General features: G+C 35.0%; 1 protein-coding gene across 4 annotated transcripts; it reads right to left on the reverse strand.

The window, feature by feature from the left end:
- Nucleotides 1-8,076: 8,076 nt before the first annotated feature.
- LOC121231873 (uncharacterized) lies at nt 8,077-9,993 on the reverse strand. 4 transcript variants are annotated; one of them, XM_041116894.1, is made up of 2 exons: nt 8,613-9,993; nt 8,077-8,424 (listed from the first exon to the last, which is right to left on the reverse strand). In XM_041116894.1, exons 1-2 carry the CDS (start codon nt 9,823-9,825, stop codon nt 8,390-8,392), a joined length of 1,248 nt encoding a protein of 415 aa, XP_040972828.1. In that variant the 5' UTR covers nt 9,826-9,993; the 3' UTR covers nt 8,077-8,389. The 4 variants fall into 4 exon arrangements, with proteins under 4 accessions (XP_040972828.1, XP_040972827.1, XP_040972830.1 ...); XM_041116893.1 differs by having other exon boundaries at nt 8,077-8,433; nt 8,613-9,992; XM_041116896.1 differs by having other exon boundaries at nt 8,640-9,991.
- Nucleotides 9,994-19,227: the final 9,234 nt, after the last annotated feature.

A 19,227-nucleotide genomic window follows, 5' to 3' on the forward strand; every position in this document is an offset into this window, starting at 1 on the left:
TCTTATTATTTCATTTATTATATTTCATTTTATTTCTTCTTTTTCTTATTATTATTATAATATACATACATTAAAGCTAACTTTAATCATAATATATATAATAACATAATATTAATTGTTTTTAACCCATGTCCATTCACTTTCAAAGAACAAAGATATAATTGCTACTTTAATCCTTTTAGTTTATTTTAATCTATAGTTTAACTTTTAACTTTAATACGATTTAGGCCATGTACTTATCCAAAACTTTATTCACTAGCTAAACTAACCTTGTAAATATTTTTATTTGTTTTACGGGATTAGAATTTCTAACTGCACTTTTTGACACCCTTGACTATCGGGTCATTACATTCTCAATAGCTTCCTAAAGATCATATACTTCCAAATAAGTCTCCATGCTTGTTGCCCAGACATGATAGCCTTCTCCATTGAAAATAGGTGGTGCAAGTGCAGTTAGAGGGGTTTCTGTTAAGATATTCAGAATGAAGAAAGCATGACTTCTTTGTATTCAATCAAGAGAATAAGTTGCATATTTAATACAATAGGGTAACCACCTTTATAATTACTAACTGTTAACAACAGACTAACTAAACCTTAACTAACACTACTTGACTTTTTCATTACTAACATATATCATGACATGCCCCTATCGACCTCTTCCTTCTGGTGCACTATCTTCTCCTTTGGGAATACCAAATAAGCTAACTGATAGAGGCTTAGCTAGTATATCTACAATTTGATCTTTGCTAGATATATGACCAACTTGAAAGGAACCATTCGTAACCCTTTCTCTGACAAAAAACAAATTCAACTCAACATGTTTAAACTTGGAATGCATCACAGGGTTGTTGGCTATAGCAACTGCAGCTGAGCTATCACATCAGAGCAGTGCTTTGTGAAGAACCGGAATACCAAGTTCATACAATAATAATTTAACCCACACCATTTCAGCAGTAACCTGAGCCAGGCTCCTGTATTCTGCTTCTACTGTGGAACGGGACACGACTGACTGTTTCCTACTACTCCAAGAAATCAGATTCCCTCCCAGGAAGACACAGAATTCTGAAGTCGATTTGCAATCATCAGTATCTGATGCCCAACTTGCATCAGAATATCCTTTAAGAAGTAATTTTGAGGTTCGGCTGAAATGTAAACCAAAGTCCAGCGTTCCTCGCAGATATCTCAAAATCTTTTTCACAGCTTTGTAATGGGTGTCCAAATGCCTATGCATAAATTGACAAGCCTTGTTAACTGAAAAAGCAATATGAGGTCTTGTTATGACCACATATTGCAAGGCCCCTACAATGCTTCTAAACAGATGCTTGTCTTCAATAGGAGTTCCTGCATGAGTAGACAATTTGCATGAAGTCATCATTGGAGTGGGAGAGGAGTTTGACTTTTCCATGGAGGCACGCTGAAGTATGTCGAGAATATACTTCTTTTGACTTAAGAAGACACCATTCGGAGTGTGAGTAACTTCAATACCAAGGAAATAGCTCAGTTGTCCCAATTCTTTCAACGAAAAATTATCATCGAGAGCTTTGACAAAATCATCAATTCCACACGAGTCAGTACCAGTACTATTATATCATCAACATACACGAGCACATAGAGGAGCTGAGCGTCTGTCCGTCGAATGAAAAGTGAGCTATCAGCTTTAGAAGCTACAAACCGAGTAGCTAATGAAAACACCCTCAACTTGTGAAACCAAGCTCGAGGGGTTTGTTTAAGGCTATAAAGCGCCTTACGTAATTTGCAAACAAGTTGTTGCCTATCACCACTGTGCTGCTCAAACCCAGGTGGCTACGTCATGTGTATTTCCTCATGCAAATCTTTATTCAGAAAGGCATTGTTGATGTTCACTTTTCGAAGGGACCATCCCCGAGAAACAGTAAGAGCCAAAACCACTCTAAACATTGTCGGCTTGACAATAGGACTGAAAATTTTATAAAAATCGACTTCAGCCTCCTGGAGATAACCTTTGTATTGAAGCAATGGTTAGCATGTAGCAATCACATGTTTTATTATTATTATTATTATTATTATTATTATTTGGATGTAATGATGTAACTTAGTTGTATTCCAACTAAGTTTGTTAGTGTAGTAGGTGGTGATTTATTTTAAGTGGATGTAATGATGTAACTTAGTTGTATTCCAACTAAGTTTGTTAGTGTAGTAGGTGGTGATTTATTTTAAGTGGATGTAATGATGAAACTTAGTTGTATTCCAACTAAGTTGTCAAGTTGTAAGCTTGTATAAATAGGCTTTATGCAATTTTTAAAAAATATGAATGAATTCAATCAAGATTTCATCCATATACTCTCTATTTTAGCTTTGCTTAAAATTTATTTCATTTTTCTTCTTTGTTTCTGCCGCAAGTCTCGATTCTTGCTCGGCAAGCTTTTTGTTGAACCTTGCTATTTGTTGCACTTAGCTCCAACAATTGGTATCAAGAGCCTATTTCTTAAGGGATCTGTTATACAAATTCATGGCTTCATCAAGCTTTTCACCAGCTGCACCTCAAGTCTTCAATGGAGAAGGCTACCACATATGGGTGGTTAAAATGAAGACCTACCTACAAGCTTTCGATCTGTGGGAGGTAGTCAACTCAGATGTTGAACCAGAGCCACTTAGAGGCAATCCAACAGTAGCTCAAATCAGGCAGCATGCTGATGAGAGGACCAAGAGGCACAAAGCCATGTCTTGCATCCAGAACTCAGTGTCAGATGTGATTTTCACAAGGATTATGGCCTGTGAATCACCAAAACAAGCCTGGGACAAGTTGCAAGAGGAGTTTCAAGGGACAGAGAGGACAAGGCAGCAACAGTTGCTGAACTTAAGGAGAGATTTCGAGAATTTAAAGATGAAGGAAGAAGAAACTATCAAGCAGTACTCTGACAGGATTATGGCTGTGGTTAACAGCATTAGGCTCCTTGGAGAGCAGCTCAAGGAAGCTAGGATAGTGGAGAAGGTTATTGCAACTCAGCCCGAGAGGTATGAGGCAAAAATCTCATCTCTCGAGGACTCAAGGGACCTGTACACCATCTCCCTGACAGAGTTGATCAATGCTTTATATGCTCAAGAGCAAAGAAGAGCAAGCAGACTGGAGGAGCATCAAGAAGGTGCCTTTCAGGCAAGAACAAACACTGCCTACAAAGGCAAGAAGGCCTGGAGAGACAAGCCAAGGACTGATGTTGCAAGAAAAGAGGGTCAGACTTGCAAGCACTGCAGAAGGGCTGGTCATCCAAAAGAAAAATGCTGGTTCAATCCAGATGCTGTATGTCAGCATTGTAAAAAGAAGGGTCATGTTGAGAGAGTCTGCAAGAGCAAGGCCAAATCAAGGCAGAGTCAGTTTCAACAGATGAAAGCTGAGGCTCGAGTAGCTAAGGAGGACAGTGACCAAGAGGAGCAAGTCTTTGCTGTGTTATGCTCAGCTGCTCAAGAAAAGTTCTCATCTGGTTGGCTTCTAGACAGTGGATGCACCAACCACATGACACCTGATGCTGCAATCTTCAAGTCTTTAGACAGAAGCTGCAGAACTAAAGTCAAGATAGGAAATGGACATTTTATTCAAGCTGAAGGCAAGGGTGATGTGCTGATATGCACCCCCACAGGTGCCAAAGTGATTTCAAATGTGCTTTTGGTGCCTGAAATTGACAGAAACCTGCTCAGCATAGCTCAGTTGCTGGAGAAAGGTTATTCTGTTGTGTTCAAAGACAACCAATGTCAAATTAATGATCCAAGTGGATCCAAGCTGATGGCAGTTCCTATGGCTAATAAGAGCTTTGTAGTTGACTGGACCAGGGAGTCAAACATTGCCTACACAGTCACATCAGATGAATCCAAGCTTTGGCATCAAAGACTGGGACATGCCAACTTCAGATCGATGGCTCGAATGGTCAGAGAGGACTTGGCTGAAAACTTCATCAACTCAGTGGATCATGATGATGTGTGTGAAGTGTGTCAGCTAAGAAAGCAGGCCAGACTCCCATTTCCCTCGAATCAAGCTTGGAGAGCCTCTGAAAAACTCCAACTGGTGCACACTGATGTGTGTGGCCCTATGAGGACTGAGTCATTAAGTGGAAACAGGTACTTCATACTGTTCATTGATGATTTTTCAAGATATTGCTGGCTTTACTTCCTAAAACAGAAATCAGAGGCGGCCTCAGTGTTTTGGAAGTTCAAGACTGCTGCTGAGACTGAAACAGGTTGCAAGCTGAAGTCTATAAGGTCTGATAATGGGACTGAGTACACCTCAGCTCAGTTCCAAGCCTTCTGTGATAAGGCAGGCATCAAACATCAACTTACCAACACATATACACCTCAGCAAAATGGTGTAAGTGAAAGGAAGAATAGGAGTTTGATGGATATGGCCAGGTGCTTGATGATTCAGAAGAATCTGCCTAAAGCACTATGGGCAGAGGCAGTTAACACTGCAAACTACATTCAAAATAGGCTTCCAACTAAGGCCTTGGATCAGAAGACTCCATTCGAAGCCTGGTTTGGATTCAAGCCATCACTGGCTCATCTGAAGGTCTTTGGATGCATCTGTTATGCTCATGTACCTGCTGTCAAAAGGGACAAATTGTCTGAAAGGGCTCGACGTGGTATTTTGGTGGGCTACAGCACTGTTAAGAAGGGCTATAGGATCTTGGATCCTTCAACAAAGAAAGTGTCAGTCAGTAGGGATGTGGTATTTGATGAAAAGTCATGTTGGAACTGGGAAAAACATGAACCTGAGGAAGTTTCAGAAGGACTTGCAGCAGATCAAGCTGAGCCAGATCAAAATGTTCCTGAAATGGACATTGATGATGAACCAGTTAGAGGAACAAGACCATTGACTGAGATTTATGAAAGAGCTCATGTAGCCATAGCTGAACCAAGCAATTTTGAAGAGGCTGAAGCTCAGCAAGAGTGGAAGCAGGCAATGGCTGAGGAGATTAGCATGATTGAGAAGAACCAGACCTGGGAATTAGTTGAAAGGCCAGTCAAAAGGAAGATAATTGGGGTGAAATGGGTGTACAAAGCCAAGCAAAATGCTGATGGTACCTTGAACAAACTGAAAGCAAGGCTAGTTGTCAAGGGGTTCAATCAGAGGTATGGCCTGGACTATCTGGAGACCTTTGCACCAGTGGCCAGGCTAGACACCATCAGATTACTGATTGCCTTAGCAGCACAGCTCGAGTGGAAGATCCATCAACTCGATGTGAAATCAGCCTTTCTGAATGGTTTCTTAGATGAAGAGATCTATGTTGAACAACCACAAGGGTTTGAGATAGCTGGCAGAGAGCATATGGTCTACAAACTGAAGAAGGCCCTATATGGCTTAAAACAGGCTCCAAGGGCCTGGTACAGCAGAATCGATGGCTACTTGACTAATTTGGGATTCGATCGAAGCAAGAGTGAGCCAACACTGTATGTCAAGAAGCAAGGGACACAAACACAGCTCATTGTATCCCTATATGTTGATGACCTGCTGGTGACAGGAGGAGATCGAGCAGTGCTGGTCGATTTCAAGACCAAGATGCAAGAAGTATTTGAAATGTCTGATCTAGGGGAAATGTCTTATTTCCTTAGAATGGAGGTGACTCAAGCACAAAATGGGATATTTCTAAGTCAGAGAAACTTTGCCACAAAGATTCTGACCAAGTTCTCCATGCAAAACAGTAAAGCAACTAAAACACCTGTTGCTGTTGGAGAAAAACTATCGAGCCAAGGTGATTTTGAGAAGGTTTGTGAAACAACCTACAGAAGTCTAGTTGGTTGTCTGTTATATTTAACTGCCACTAGACCAGACATAATGTATGCTGTAGGATTGCTCTCAAGGTTCTTGCATTGTTGCAATAAAAAGCATTTACAAGCTGCTAAGAGAGTGCTTAGATATGTCAAAGGCACTTTGAGCTATGGTTTAAAGTACAGCAAGGAAGGAAATCTGAAGCTGGTTGGCTACACTGATAGTGACTGGGCTGGCTCGATAGATGACATGAAAAGCACCTCAGGGTATGCTTTCAACCTTGGTTCAACCATGTTTTGCTGGAGCTCGAAGAAGCAAAGTCTGGTGGCTCAATCTACTGCTGAAGCAGAATATGTGGCAGCTGCAAGTGCTGTCAACCAAGCCATTTGGCTAAGGAAAATCTTAGCTGATTTGAAAGTGCATCAAAAGGAAGCTACTGAGATCTTCTGTGACAACCAATCTTCAGTTGCAATTGCTAAAAATCCAGTGTTCCATGGAAGAACAAAGCATTTCAACATCAAGTTGCATGTTGTTCGAGAAATGGAGCAAGCTCAGGAAGTGAAGCTGATCCATTGTAATTCTGAGGATCAACTTGCAGACATTTTGACTAAAGCCCTTAATGTCACAAGGTTCGAATGTCTAAGAAGGAAGCTAGGTGTTTGCTCCATGCAAACCAAGGAGGAGTATTGAAGCAATGGTTAGCATGTAGCAATCACATGTTTTATTATTATTATTATTATTATTATTTGGATGTAATGATGTAACTTAGTTGTATTCCAACTAAGTTTGTTAGTGTAGTAGGTGGTGATTTATTTTAAGTGGATGTAATGATGTAACTTAGTTGTATTCCAACTAAGTTTGTTAGTGTAGTAGGTGGTGATTTATTTTAAGTGGATGTAATGATGAAACTTAGTTGTATTCCAACTAAGTTGTCAAGTTGTAAGCTTGTATAAATAGGCTTTATGCAATTTTTAAAAAATATGAATGAATTCAATCAAGATTTCATCCATATACTCTCTATTTTAGCTTTGCTTAAAATTTATTTCATTTTTCTTCTTTGTTTCTGCCGCAAGTCTCGATTCTTGCTCGGCAAGCTTTTTGTTGAACCTTGCTATTTGTTGCACTTAGCTCCAACACTTTGACAACTAACCGACCTTTGTATCTAGTGATCGAGCCATCGCTTGATCTTAAAAATCCACTTACAGCCAACAGCCCAGCACCAGCAGGTAGAGGCACTAGATCCCACGTGTGATTTGCTAATAAAGCACCATATTCGACCTTTGCAGCAGTAGTTCAAGCAGAACTTTGAAAAGTCTCAGCTATAGTGGAAGGCTCCTTCTCGTCTAAGATAGAAGAGAACACTCTTGGTTTGAAAATACCATTCTTCAATCGTGTTTGCATTGGGTGACAGTTTATAGGAGAAGGTGGTCGCATGCTGATAGCATCTGGTATAGCAGAAGAATATGATGGCATGCTAGGTGAATGCACATCAACATCTGCAAGAATATCTTTAGGAGAGGAGATTAAACTGGAAGACCTCAAGACAGGAGAAGTAGGAGATGAAACTGAACTATGAACATTTGTACTGGAACATGATAAACCAGAACCAGAATTAGGCAATGTAACTATAGGCACATGAGAATGTTGATGACTGAACTTGACAGAACCAAAGCCTTGTGGGGAAGAAAAACCAGTTTGAAAAGGAAACTCCAGCTCATCAAATATGACATGGCTAGAAATGAACACACGGCCATCAGCAGCAAGACACTTATACCCCTTCTGATGAGACCCAAAACCAAGAAAGACACACTTGCTGGAGTGAAATGAAGCTTATGCTGTTGAAAAGGTCTGAGATAAGGAAAACAGGCACTGCCAAATACCTTCAACTGAGAATAGTCAAGCTGAGCCTTGTATAGTTTCTTGTAAGGAAAAAAATGTTGCAAAATAGGAGTGGAAAGCCTGTTGATTAGGTGAACCGTATGGGAAAAAGCATTAGACCAGTATTCTAAAGGCATAGAAGCCTTAGCTAACAGGGCAACCCCATTTCAACTATATGACGATGTCATCACTCAACAACCTCATTTTGTCTTGAGGTGTGGAGACACGTTACTCGGTGTTGAATACTAAGCCGAGCAAGCTCAGCCGAGAGAGAACGAAACTCTCCCCCCAATAGTCAGTGGCATTTTGATTGATTGGCCAAATTGAACTTGAACCATCCTATAGAAATGAGAAAAGCACTGAGGAACCTCTGACTTGGTCTTTAGAAAATACAACCATGTAAATCTACTGTATAAATCAACAAAAGAGACATAATATGAGTACCCACTGGACAACACATGAGCTGGACCCCAAAAATCCGATGTTACTAATTGAAAATGAGTCGAGTACACTGTTTTTGAAGCAGTAAAAAGTAACTTATGAGATTTGCCTAGTTCACAAGGTGTACACTTAATAGGCAAACCACTATTCTTGAAGAAAATATTACAAGAACGTAAGACATGAGTAAGAATGTTGGTGCAGGGGTGCCCAAGTCTATTATGCCAAAGATCAAGGGAGGAACGAGCTTGAACATTATATAGTAGTGGAGAACCTAAACTGTGACCAGAACCAAGCTTACACGAACCAGCTCAAGAAAAATCAAACTGATACAAGCCATCATGCATGTGGCCCACCAGAAGAGTCTTCCCTGTCTGAATGTCCTTCACAAAACACAAAACAAGATGAAACTCGAAATAAACATTATTATCCTTTACAAATTGCCCTACAGAGATCAAATTTTTACAAACTGTAGGCACATGCAACACGTCCCTTGGACGTAACAACCGAGAACCAGCCAAAATATTAGAAGAGCCTATATTATCAGTGGAAATAGACTCACCATTACCCATAGATACTTGGCTTGTACCTGTATATGGAGAGACATCGGTAAGAGTGGCCATTGTTGGGGTGACATGATTAGTTGCACTAGAATCGGGATACCAGTGCTGAGTTGACAAGGAAGATTGTGGAACTCGAACAGTTGGTGGAGAAGCCGTAGAAGACTGTGAAAAATTACCACAACACTGAGATGACGAGCAGTGAGATGAAGAATTCTCATTTAGATGATGATAATTGACTGATGGTGAAGGAGTCGAGCCAAGACCAGAGAAATTCTCATCAAACCTATGATAACAAGTTTGCACCATATGTCCTATTTTACCATACAATTGACACTGCGGTTTAGATCGTGACCACCCTCGACCAGAACCACGAGTACAACCACGGGACCATCCACGAATAAAATTCCTGTGGCCTTGATGAGAACCAAGATTAGTGTCAGAACCTGATTTCATTGTGTCCTGATTACCTTGCTGAGAAACGAAGTTAACTTGCAAAGGTACCTCAGTCAACATAGCCATTTGGCGTGCTTCACAATCCAGAAGCATCTCAGTAACTAAGTCAAGATTCATGGGAGTAGCAGAGGCAAGAATGTGAATAGATTCAAACTCAATGGGAAGACCGGCCAAGATTATACTCACCTGTTCTTGTTCAGTGACAAGACTTCCAGCAGCAGTCAGGCTATCACTGAGACTTTTAACCTTAGAGAGATAATCTTTGATAGAAAGACTGGATTTCTTGATCGAGTATAAAGTATGACGCATGCTCGAGATTTTAATACTAGACTTAGCACCAAATCGTCTGTCAATAGTCGTCCAAATATCAAGACTAGTTTTAGTTGCTGTCAAATGGACTAAAATATCATCCATGACTGTGGACAGAAGCCAGGAAGCCAAGAACTTATCTTGCTTCTTATGAACCAAAAACGCTGGATTTTTCACAAGTTGACCATCATCACCGGGTATGAAAGAAGGAGGAGGAAGAACCGTACCTAACACAAACCCTTCAAGACCATAACCTTCAAGGATTAACAACAACTGTTGTTTCCATAAGAGGAAATTATGTTCGTTAAGCTTGATAGTATTATGCTTGGAAAAATAATGAACGCTCGATGAAACAATTTTGCTAGAACCAGGAGAATGAACTGCTTCACCAACAGTAGTAGACTGACGAGGTGTGTCAACAGTAGGAACACCATCTGTTGCCATGAACATGAAAGAAGAGAGAAAAGAAGAAAAAAATTTTATGCAAAGAAAGTCTGTGCTCTTGATACCATGTTAAGATACTCAGAATGAAGAAAGTATGACTTATATGTATTCAATCAAGAGAATAAGTTGCATATTTAATACAGTAGGGTAACCACCTTTATAACTACTAATTGTTAACAACAGACTAACTAAACCTTAACTAACACTGCTTGGCTTCTTCATTACTAACATATATCATAACAGTTTCTAAATCCATAGAAAAAAAAAATTCTCTCAATGATAAGTTCCTTAATAAGATAGCTTTAATACCAACTTGTTAGAGTTTTCGAAAAAACTTACTGTAAAAAACACAAAAAAGACAAAAATAAGATAGAAATAATTTTTGTTGAAAAATATATGTTTTATTTAACTGAAAAACCAATGCTTATGTAAAAAAAAAAATCAACACTTAATGACTAAAAATAAGCAAATAAATCTCTAAAAATTAGCAACAAACTAAAAATAGTTAAATTAATTTGACCGACAAATCTTCAACAAGATTATATGCAGTAAGAGCGGAAGGGTGTTGGGTTGTGACACTAGTAAATTACCTTCCAATCCATGAAGCTTAAAATCTAAACCTGTATCTAAAGTAGGAAAATAAATTTTCAGTCATTTTGATACAAGGATTATTCTTATATACCATGTTTGCTATCTTCATTTTTTCATGCACGTGATCAACAAAATCACTAGTATTAAGAGAGGCTTTCATTGAGGGGACATGAAGAATGAAAGAAATGAACAGCCTTGGCCATATCCTTTATTTCTACTGCAACACAAAATATACGCTGTGACAACGGTGGTTAAAAGGAAAACGTTGGGGATGGCATGACATCACATGTGATGGGACAGGAAGCAAAATGAGAGACAAAAGCCGAGAAAAACCGTCAATGTTGTCAAAGCAAAAAACACTGTCAGTCATATAATAAAGAAAAGGTTTGTTTGCGTCAGGCTTTACTTTGGTTTTGACAAAATAAATAACATCTAAATTCTAAATTATTTAGGGAGAGATAAATTAATGGACAGGCCCCTAACAAAAAACATAAAAAAGGGCTCCACGGTGGGAGACCAAGGGACAGCCTGCTTTCCTAATCTCTTTCTTTCATAATAAATAGTTCGTTTCCTCTTTTGCTTTGTAATGATTTTTCGATTTCAATTATAATTCAGCTCATCAAATGAATTTACTGCATATATATTTATATATAACTGCATGCCCCATGCATATATATTTATTATACACCTTTGCCTACCAATATTTTTCAACAAATTTCTTATGAGCTAAATTTTGAGTATCCGGTTCAAATTTCATTATGCAACAATAATTTAAATGATAATATTATTCTATGTAATAAACTTAGTTTATGAGCCATGCGATGCATTGACAACAATAAGAGGATAAGGTACGTTTGAGCGCACTCAAATTTACATCTTATTGCATCAACAATAATATTAATACCAATTAAACTAAGACTCAATCGATTATTTTTATAACTACTTTAATTTATGAGAAAGATATAAAAAGATTATAATCTTTTTGTATAAACTATCATATTAAATTTTAGGATAAAAAGATTCTACCTTCTTGAAGTTTAGTGTAAAAAATATTTACCCCTATAGCTAGGAAAATGCCCACTTATCCCTTCTCTTTGAAGAAAATTTAAAAAAAAATGCCTTCAGATATATTTTTAACATAAAATTTTAAGTAAAAAAGACAATTTCAACCTTGTTATAATTTATCATGTATTATGTATTTATTTTAAACTTATATTATTTTTGAAAAGTCTTAAAAATTTTAATTGTTTATTAATTTTGAGATGAATTATTAAATTAACTCCATTGAAAATTAATTTATTACCATTTTAAAAGGAAAAATTATTAAAATATGAAATTAAAGAAAAAAGAATTCATATTAAAGGTAATATATATTTGAGTTAAAATTTAGTTTAAAATATTTAATATGTATATCTTTAAGATTTATTAAGAAAAAAATAAAAAAGTAAAAGAGAGAAAAAAATATAGGTATATTCATTGTTATGAATATCTTATTAAGTGGATGTTCATCATGATCAAGATAAAATTTTAATGTACTTTAAATTCTAATAGTTATTAAAATTAGATCTCTACTTCTTTTATACTTCTTATGCCTATAAATAGAGACTCTGATGAAGCATTGTAATCACCCCTTTGATTAATAAAGTACATTATTTGTTGCTTTCATATTTTCTTTATTCTTTATTCTTCCTATCTCTCTTTATTTTATAACGCATTATCAGCACGATCTTGCTCAAAGTGGCAGTTCCTTTTATCGACGATCAAATTTATCCTCCATGATTTTCAATTTATTTGAAGGCAAGATGCAAAGTTTTTACAGGAAGTTTCTTTTATTTAATGTTTCATATCTGATTATTTTTTTTCATTCTTCTTTCATTATATGTTATCATTTTTTTTATTAACTTATTTTACTTCTTGTTCTTAAGGATAGCGAAAGATTTGATATCGTTATCCATATGAAATTAAGAATATTTTCGAACTATCTCATACCTTCTAGTGATGACGGTGATGTTAAAGATCTTTAGGTATATTTTACTATGTTTTATTTATTATTTATTATAATTAGAGACCAATCATGACAACATACATAGATAGATTTTGATTTTAAATCTCACGCATGTTTGCGATGGTAATTATGAAATAAAGAATCTATTGGGATGTTTATAAGTCCGTCCTACTAGATTTGTTGCATTCCCCGAAGTGAATGTAAACATAAAGAAAATAAAAGATATACTCATGGACCATTAAAAGTGGGAACATAGTAATGAATAAGAGAACAATGAGAGTTCTCAAGATAACTCTTCAAATGATACAAAAGATTATTGGCCACATATGTGGCATATGCCTAAATATTTTGTTTCTGTTAATATTCTTTGAGGAAGGATATGAAAATGTAGTAATGAATTCTATCATTACAGATAGAAAATATTTATTTTATTTGGTACTGAAACAAACAAATATTATTCCAATATTTGATAATACAAAATTAGTTGAAAGATCCAAAAGAGCTAATATATCACTATCTAAAAAGCACAAAATTTGTGATGGTTAATGCATTACTTTTAAAAGTTATTTGTAATAGATCTCATATTGAGATTGCGAATGAGGAAAATATTATATTTCATATCAATAAAAAAAGGGGACTGGGTTATTAATTTATAATCTTTATGATATTCTTTTGTCATCATCCCTATTAAAGGGTTGGAAGCAAAATACTTGATTGTGAAAGATATACTCATGAGCAATAAAAATGATAATTCTATCTAAAGCTCATTATGTGAAGTTGCAAAATTTTTTTAGATATTTGAAGATTTTTGCATATTTCCTGAAGCGAATATTGCATATAATTTTTTTAGAAATTATATTTATTTTGTTGACTTAGTGACATTATAATATTCACATTGATTTAGACATTTCCAGTAGTAAATGTCACAATAGCACTTATATGTGGATACAAAGAAAAATGAATGATAATAAAATTATCAACCTGTTACAATTTAGTACAATTGAAATAGATGTTAAAGTAAACCAGATGTTTACTAATACAAATGTGTTTACTACTTGGCGTGACCAGTTAGACCATCCTGGATTGTATATGATGCGAAAATTAATTAAGAATTCATATGGATATCCGTTCAAGAACCAGAAGATTCTTTAATTTAAAGAAATCTCATTTGTTGCTTGTTCTCAATTAAAATTGGTTCTTAGAAACTCACTAGCTAAAGTTAAGATTTAATGTCTTGCATTTATTAAATGAATATGGGCCCATTCATCCACCATGTGGATGGTTTTGATTTTATATGATTTTGGTAAATGCATCTACAAAATAATCACATGCGTCATCAACTCGCAACCTGCCGTTTGCGAGACTGCTTGTTTTAATGATTAGTTTCAGATTATGCAATTAAAACAATTCATCTTGCTAATGTTGGTGAGTTTACATCTCAAGTTTTCAATGATTATTGCATGTCAATTGGAATAAAAATTGAACATCCTGTAGCACATGTTCACACACAAAATGATTTAGCTGAATTGTTTATCAAATGCCTCCAACTAATAGCTAAATCATTACTTATGAGAACTAAACTTTCTATTTCAACATAAGATTATGTTGATTTACATGTTGTATGCATCAAGCCAATAAGTTATAAATACTCCCCATTACAATTGCTTTTTAATCAATACCTAAATATTTCTCATCTTTGAATTTTTGTATGTGTGTTTATGTTCCAATTGCTCTACCACAATGCACAAAGGTAAGTGAATCCTGAAAGAAAGTTGAAAATATATATTAATTACAAGTTTATTTGTGATTACAATTTTGATTCGATAGTTTTCCCGATATTAGGGGGAGAGAAATAATAACTTGCAATGAGTTAGGGGGAGAATAATTTGAACCAGAAGTTCAATAAGAATAACTCATTTGAAGTTAACTGTTAGATGTATTTACAAACTTAATGAGAATAACCAAGTGTTACATACCATCTAATATTTTAATTTGATTTAAAGTCCAGTAGGACAATCAATTAGAATAAATAATAGATTGATCGGTTCCAAATATGAAAATTATTCTAGATGGTCATATAGTGGAGGCGGGTGCTCCAAAAGAGACCCAAGACATAACTAATAAGTAAAACTTCAGAAGAGATTCAGGCACCTGAAACTGAATTTTAAAATAATGAAAATAAGAGATCTCGATAAGTTATGTCAATTCGAGAAAATGTGGAATTGAAAAATAAAAGTGGTCGACAATGATTTTGCATGCAGTATTATTATAATGAAATAAAAGGAAGATCCTGAATAAATCTATTGAGAAATATAGATATAGAATAAACTGATCAAAATAGAAAGACGCAACTCAAGTACAATTAAATTCGAGGAGTTTTTGGACCAGTAGTCCAAATATCTAAAGGTATAAAGCCAATGAGGGTGCAAATGAAGTAGTTTTGCAAAAGCAGAATGAAAATATAAAGTTTTCGCTAAGTACTGGTATTGATTATGAAAAGATATAATATTCTTTTGTGGTGGATACAATAACCTTTAGATATATTATTAAATTGACAATTCATAAAAGATTTAACTTACGGCTAATGGTTATTGTTACAACCTTTATAAATCAATATATAATAATGTTTATATTAAAATCCTTGAAGGATTTAGAATGCTAGAAGCATATTGAAATTCTCGGGAAATTATTCATTTATATGAATTGAAATAATTTGAACATATGTGGTAAATTTGAGTAGTTGAGAAGGATTATAAATTGATCAAAAATACCTATTTGTGTTTTTATATAAGAATCATGATTAAAGTTTGTTATGATTATTGTTGAATCTCCTGAAGAGATCAAAATATATTTCCCAAAATTTTCCCTCACTCATGATTTTTAAAAGAATGGTAATATAAATGCTTATCAAATACATTCAAATAGTCATTTGAAAAACTTGTATTCAAGATTGAATACGTAGAATATGAGAAAATATGTGATGTTTTCATGAGGGGGAGTAAATACGCATTGTACTCTTTTTCCCTTAATCGAGATTTTGTCCCATTGGGTTTTCCTGGTAAGGTTTTTAATGAGGCAACATATTATGCATATTATAGATTGTGTACTCTTTTTTCTTCATTAGGTTTTTATCCCATAGGGTTTTTCCTAACAAGGTTTTAATGAGGCACATTATCTAGTAATGGACATCTAAGGGGGAGTGTTATTAATATCTTATTAAGTGAATGTCCATCATGATCAAGATAAAGTTTTAATATAATTTAAATTCTAATAGTTATTAGAATTAGATCTCTACTTCTTTTATACTTCTTATACCTTTAAATAGAGACTCTGATAAAACATTGTAATAACCCCTTTAATTAATAAAGCACATTCTCTGTTGCTTTCATATTTTCTTTATTCTTTATTCTTCTTATCTCTTTTTATTTTATAACATTCATGGCTTTTTTTTAAAAATAAGCTGAAAATTAGATTATGTTTAAGATATATAATGTGATTTATAATTTAATTTAATATAATTAAAATAATTTTATAAGTAATTATATTTTGATTTTAATTAAAAATTATTGAATAAAAATAATGAAATAAAAAAGAATAAATAAAATAATAAGTAACTAATAAAGGATAAAATTATTTTTAATTTAAATTCAATTAATAAATAAACCTTAGGGCATTAGTGTATTTTTTATCAAACCCTAATTAAACTTGATCAAGAGTCGAACTATCCATCCAAATCTGAAAGCTCATTCAAATGAATTTGAGAATATTTAGATAAAAATATTAAATTTAAAAAATAAATTTAGATAAAATAATTAGAATAAAATGGACTGAAGTTATAAAATTTAAAGTTCATAGTCTGGACTTACCACTTTTTAAGTGGAGAAGCAGAAGGCGATTATTATAATTAGTGGAAATGATACCGAGGTAATGTTTTCCTCCACCAACAATTTGTCTGCCGTTAATAACGAGCAAAAGTAACTAATTCCTCGACACTTCCCTTTCCAAGAAACCACAAAAACATTGGGAATGAACTAAAGAGAGACTCTTGTTTCAGTATAGCATAAATGTCATGCCATGGCACCCTGCAATTTCTAATTCAAAGATTAAACAAATAATATATCGGCCGGCCAAGGCTATATCCACTTCATAAGCATTGGGTCGGGGGTTTCACCGGCTTTTGACCACTGCATGTTTTTACCTTGTCCGACACCATTATCACTCCCTCACTTCAATTTTGTTAATGTTCTTACCATTCCTATTTTTAATATTAAAAGCTTTGACTGACCATTTGAAACCAATCCTAAATTACGATTACGTCAAATCCATTCTTAAACTCTTGTCTTTTAGCTTTGTTTCACTATAAAAGGTAAAGCCAATAAAAAAAAATTTAAAGTAGAGGGATAAACGTTGAATTGAACACAAACAAACCATGAAAAAAGCTGGCGATTCCATCACGCCACACCCAGCAAAGCTTCTGCTATGCTGCAGCACCTCGCCAGCTCTTTGTTCCAATTCTTGAATATTATTTAAATAATCTCAAAACCCCCACCATTTGATCAAATTCTGCCAATATATCCGACGACTATAATTATCTCATCAACATGATCGTCTTCTCCAACCTCTGATTACTTTTCACCATTTTCATCTCATGCTAGGGTTTAAATGAACACTCCCTTTTAAGTAGCAGCGCAACCAGAGGCATTATAAGCTACTCAATATTATGACATTTTGTTCATCAACAGCCCTAAAGGCTCGTGAATATGTTAACAACTCGGATATTATATATCTCCAATTGTGATTTTGTCTTTCTATTCTGTAGAGAACTATCATATAAGTTCAGTGTGGGAGCCAGGGATTTAAATAGCGGTCCGTTACCGAAATAGCGGCCGTTATATAGCGGTAGCGGCACCGTTCGAAACCGCTATTGCCGAAACCCGCTATACCCGCAATACACAATAAGTAATGTAAAATTCACGACCGCGATACCTGCAATGACCGCAATAGCATCCGTTATGTCCGCAACCGCGATAAACGCAATGCGACCGAAAACGCGACCGCAATTTAAATCCCTGGGAGCATCTAAACAAACAGAAGCTATGGTCGCAAGCTTAAGGCAAGGATCAAGCTCTAAATCTTTACCATATAGATCTTGTGGGAGCTATGCTATGACTAGAGTTAGTGATAAAGCTTTCATCCCGATCGAAAAAAATAGACTCGTTGATTTAACCCCGGCCGATGAATGAGAGAGCCAAGTCACATAAACACTTTTTTCAACGTTTTTAAGCCTCTCAAGTATTATAGGACATGCAAATGCAAAGCTGTATAGCATTAATTACTACCCAATGTGTGTATGCCCCCAACTTCAACCCACTTTCATTCCTCAAACTTCAACTCTTCTCTTCTCTCTTTTTTGACGTCCCACAACCCTAAAAGTTGAATAATCAAATCATCTCTGCTATACCTACGCATTAGTAGTTTCTGAATCCCCATTCACCACTTCCACTTTATTTTACTTTCCTTTTGACACCTTTCTACCAATGGAGCAGGCTAGATTAAAATGTGCTTCAAGTATTCACTTTTTTTTTTTATTTCATTAAAAGTTTTTAATCACTATATTAATGTGGTGTCACATTATGGTTAGCTTATAAATTATACATTATCAATGCACTCTCAATCCCTCAATAACTTGAAATAAACCCCCATAATATATATTTTAAAGTGCATAGGAAACGAAGCCGACAAGCACAATCGAATAAGATCGTATTCATCTTTCATTCCATGACGTTAACATATAAACCCCATGACTTGATCCCCTCTCCCGTTCTCATCCTTGCAAAACCAAGATCCAATGCCCCACCCCCCTGCATTTTACCCAAAACAGTAACCCCTTTTTTCTTTTTTTGGTTTCTCAAATCATGTACGGACACCCCATCTTTAACTTTAACCTTAAAAAAAAAAAGACGTGCCTTTTGTTTTAACCTTTTTACTATTTTAACCATTTCCCCATTCTTAGTTGAACTTGATGATCATGAGCAGTAACTAAAACAAGGCAGGCATTGTTGCATAAATATTGGACAAGACTGCATGTATACACTAAGACATGCCTGCTGTGACCCATGGAAGCAACATTCCATGTGCTCACTCCTCAGGGAAAAAAAAACACAAAACAATTTCATCTAAAGGATATGGTATTAACTAAATCAAATTTCATATTATATATTTTATACGAAAAAGGAATTCTATTGGTACATTTACATAATTTGAAAAGGTCAAGTCTCGTGTCTGAATTACTGGTCTATCTTAATTAAAATGTTAACCACAAGGTCAAAGTTGTAAAAGTTTTAAGATTTTATGTTTAGGTTTATTTCTAAAATAAAATTAAAACTTGTATAGGGAGAAATTAAAAGAGGTAATAACTATGAAGATATAGATATAATTTGGAGTATGTAAAGATGAAATTCTTACATAGTTGAAGCTATCTAAGATGCTAAACAGATAATATTGTTTAGGAGACCCACATGTAACAAATGATTGCAACCTAACTTAAGCTAATTTATACACGTCGACCATATATTATATATTCATATTCTTTGTTGATTTTCAAGATTTCCTGTAGAAAGAAAAGGAAAACGAAAGAAACCGTCCAAATCTAAGATAAACTACAATCACACCCCTTGGGAATATTCACATTCGACCTCATCACCTCCTCCTCATATTTTAATCCAAAGTAAAATGTTTTAATATTTTCATTGAATATGTATGATTCCTTAAAGGTTTTCGTTTAAATGTTGATTATTTTATTTCTCTTTAAA

This window comes from Gossypium hirsutum, chromosome A07 (genome assembly GCF_007990345.1).
Source record: "Gossypium hirsutum isolate 1008001.06 chromosome A07, Gossypium_hirsutum_v2.1, whole genome shotgun sequence".
NCBI classification, from domain to species: Eukaryota; Viridiplantae; Streptophyta; class Magnoliopsida; order Malvales; family Malvaceae; genus Gossypium; species Gossypium hirsutum.

What these genes read in the sequence shown, in the direction of transcription:
- LOC121231873 (XM_041116893.1), bottom strand. Translation starts at nt 9,825, where the DNA reads ATGTTCATGGCAACAGATGGTGTTCCTACTGTTGACACACCTCGTCAG. An exon ending in CCAAGTATCTATGGGTAATG is followed by an intron (nt 8,434 to 8,612) that starts GTGAGTCTATTT and finishes TGTTTTGTGAAG; the next exon opens with GACATTCAGACAGGGAAGAC.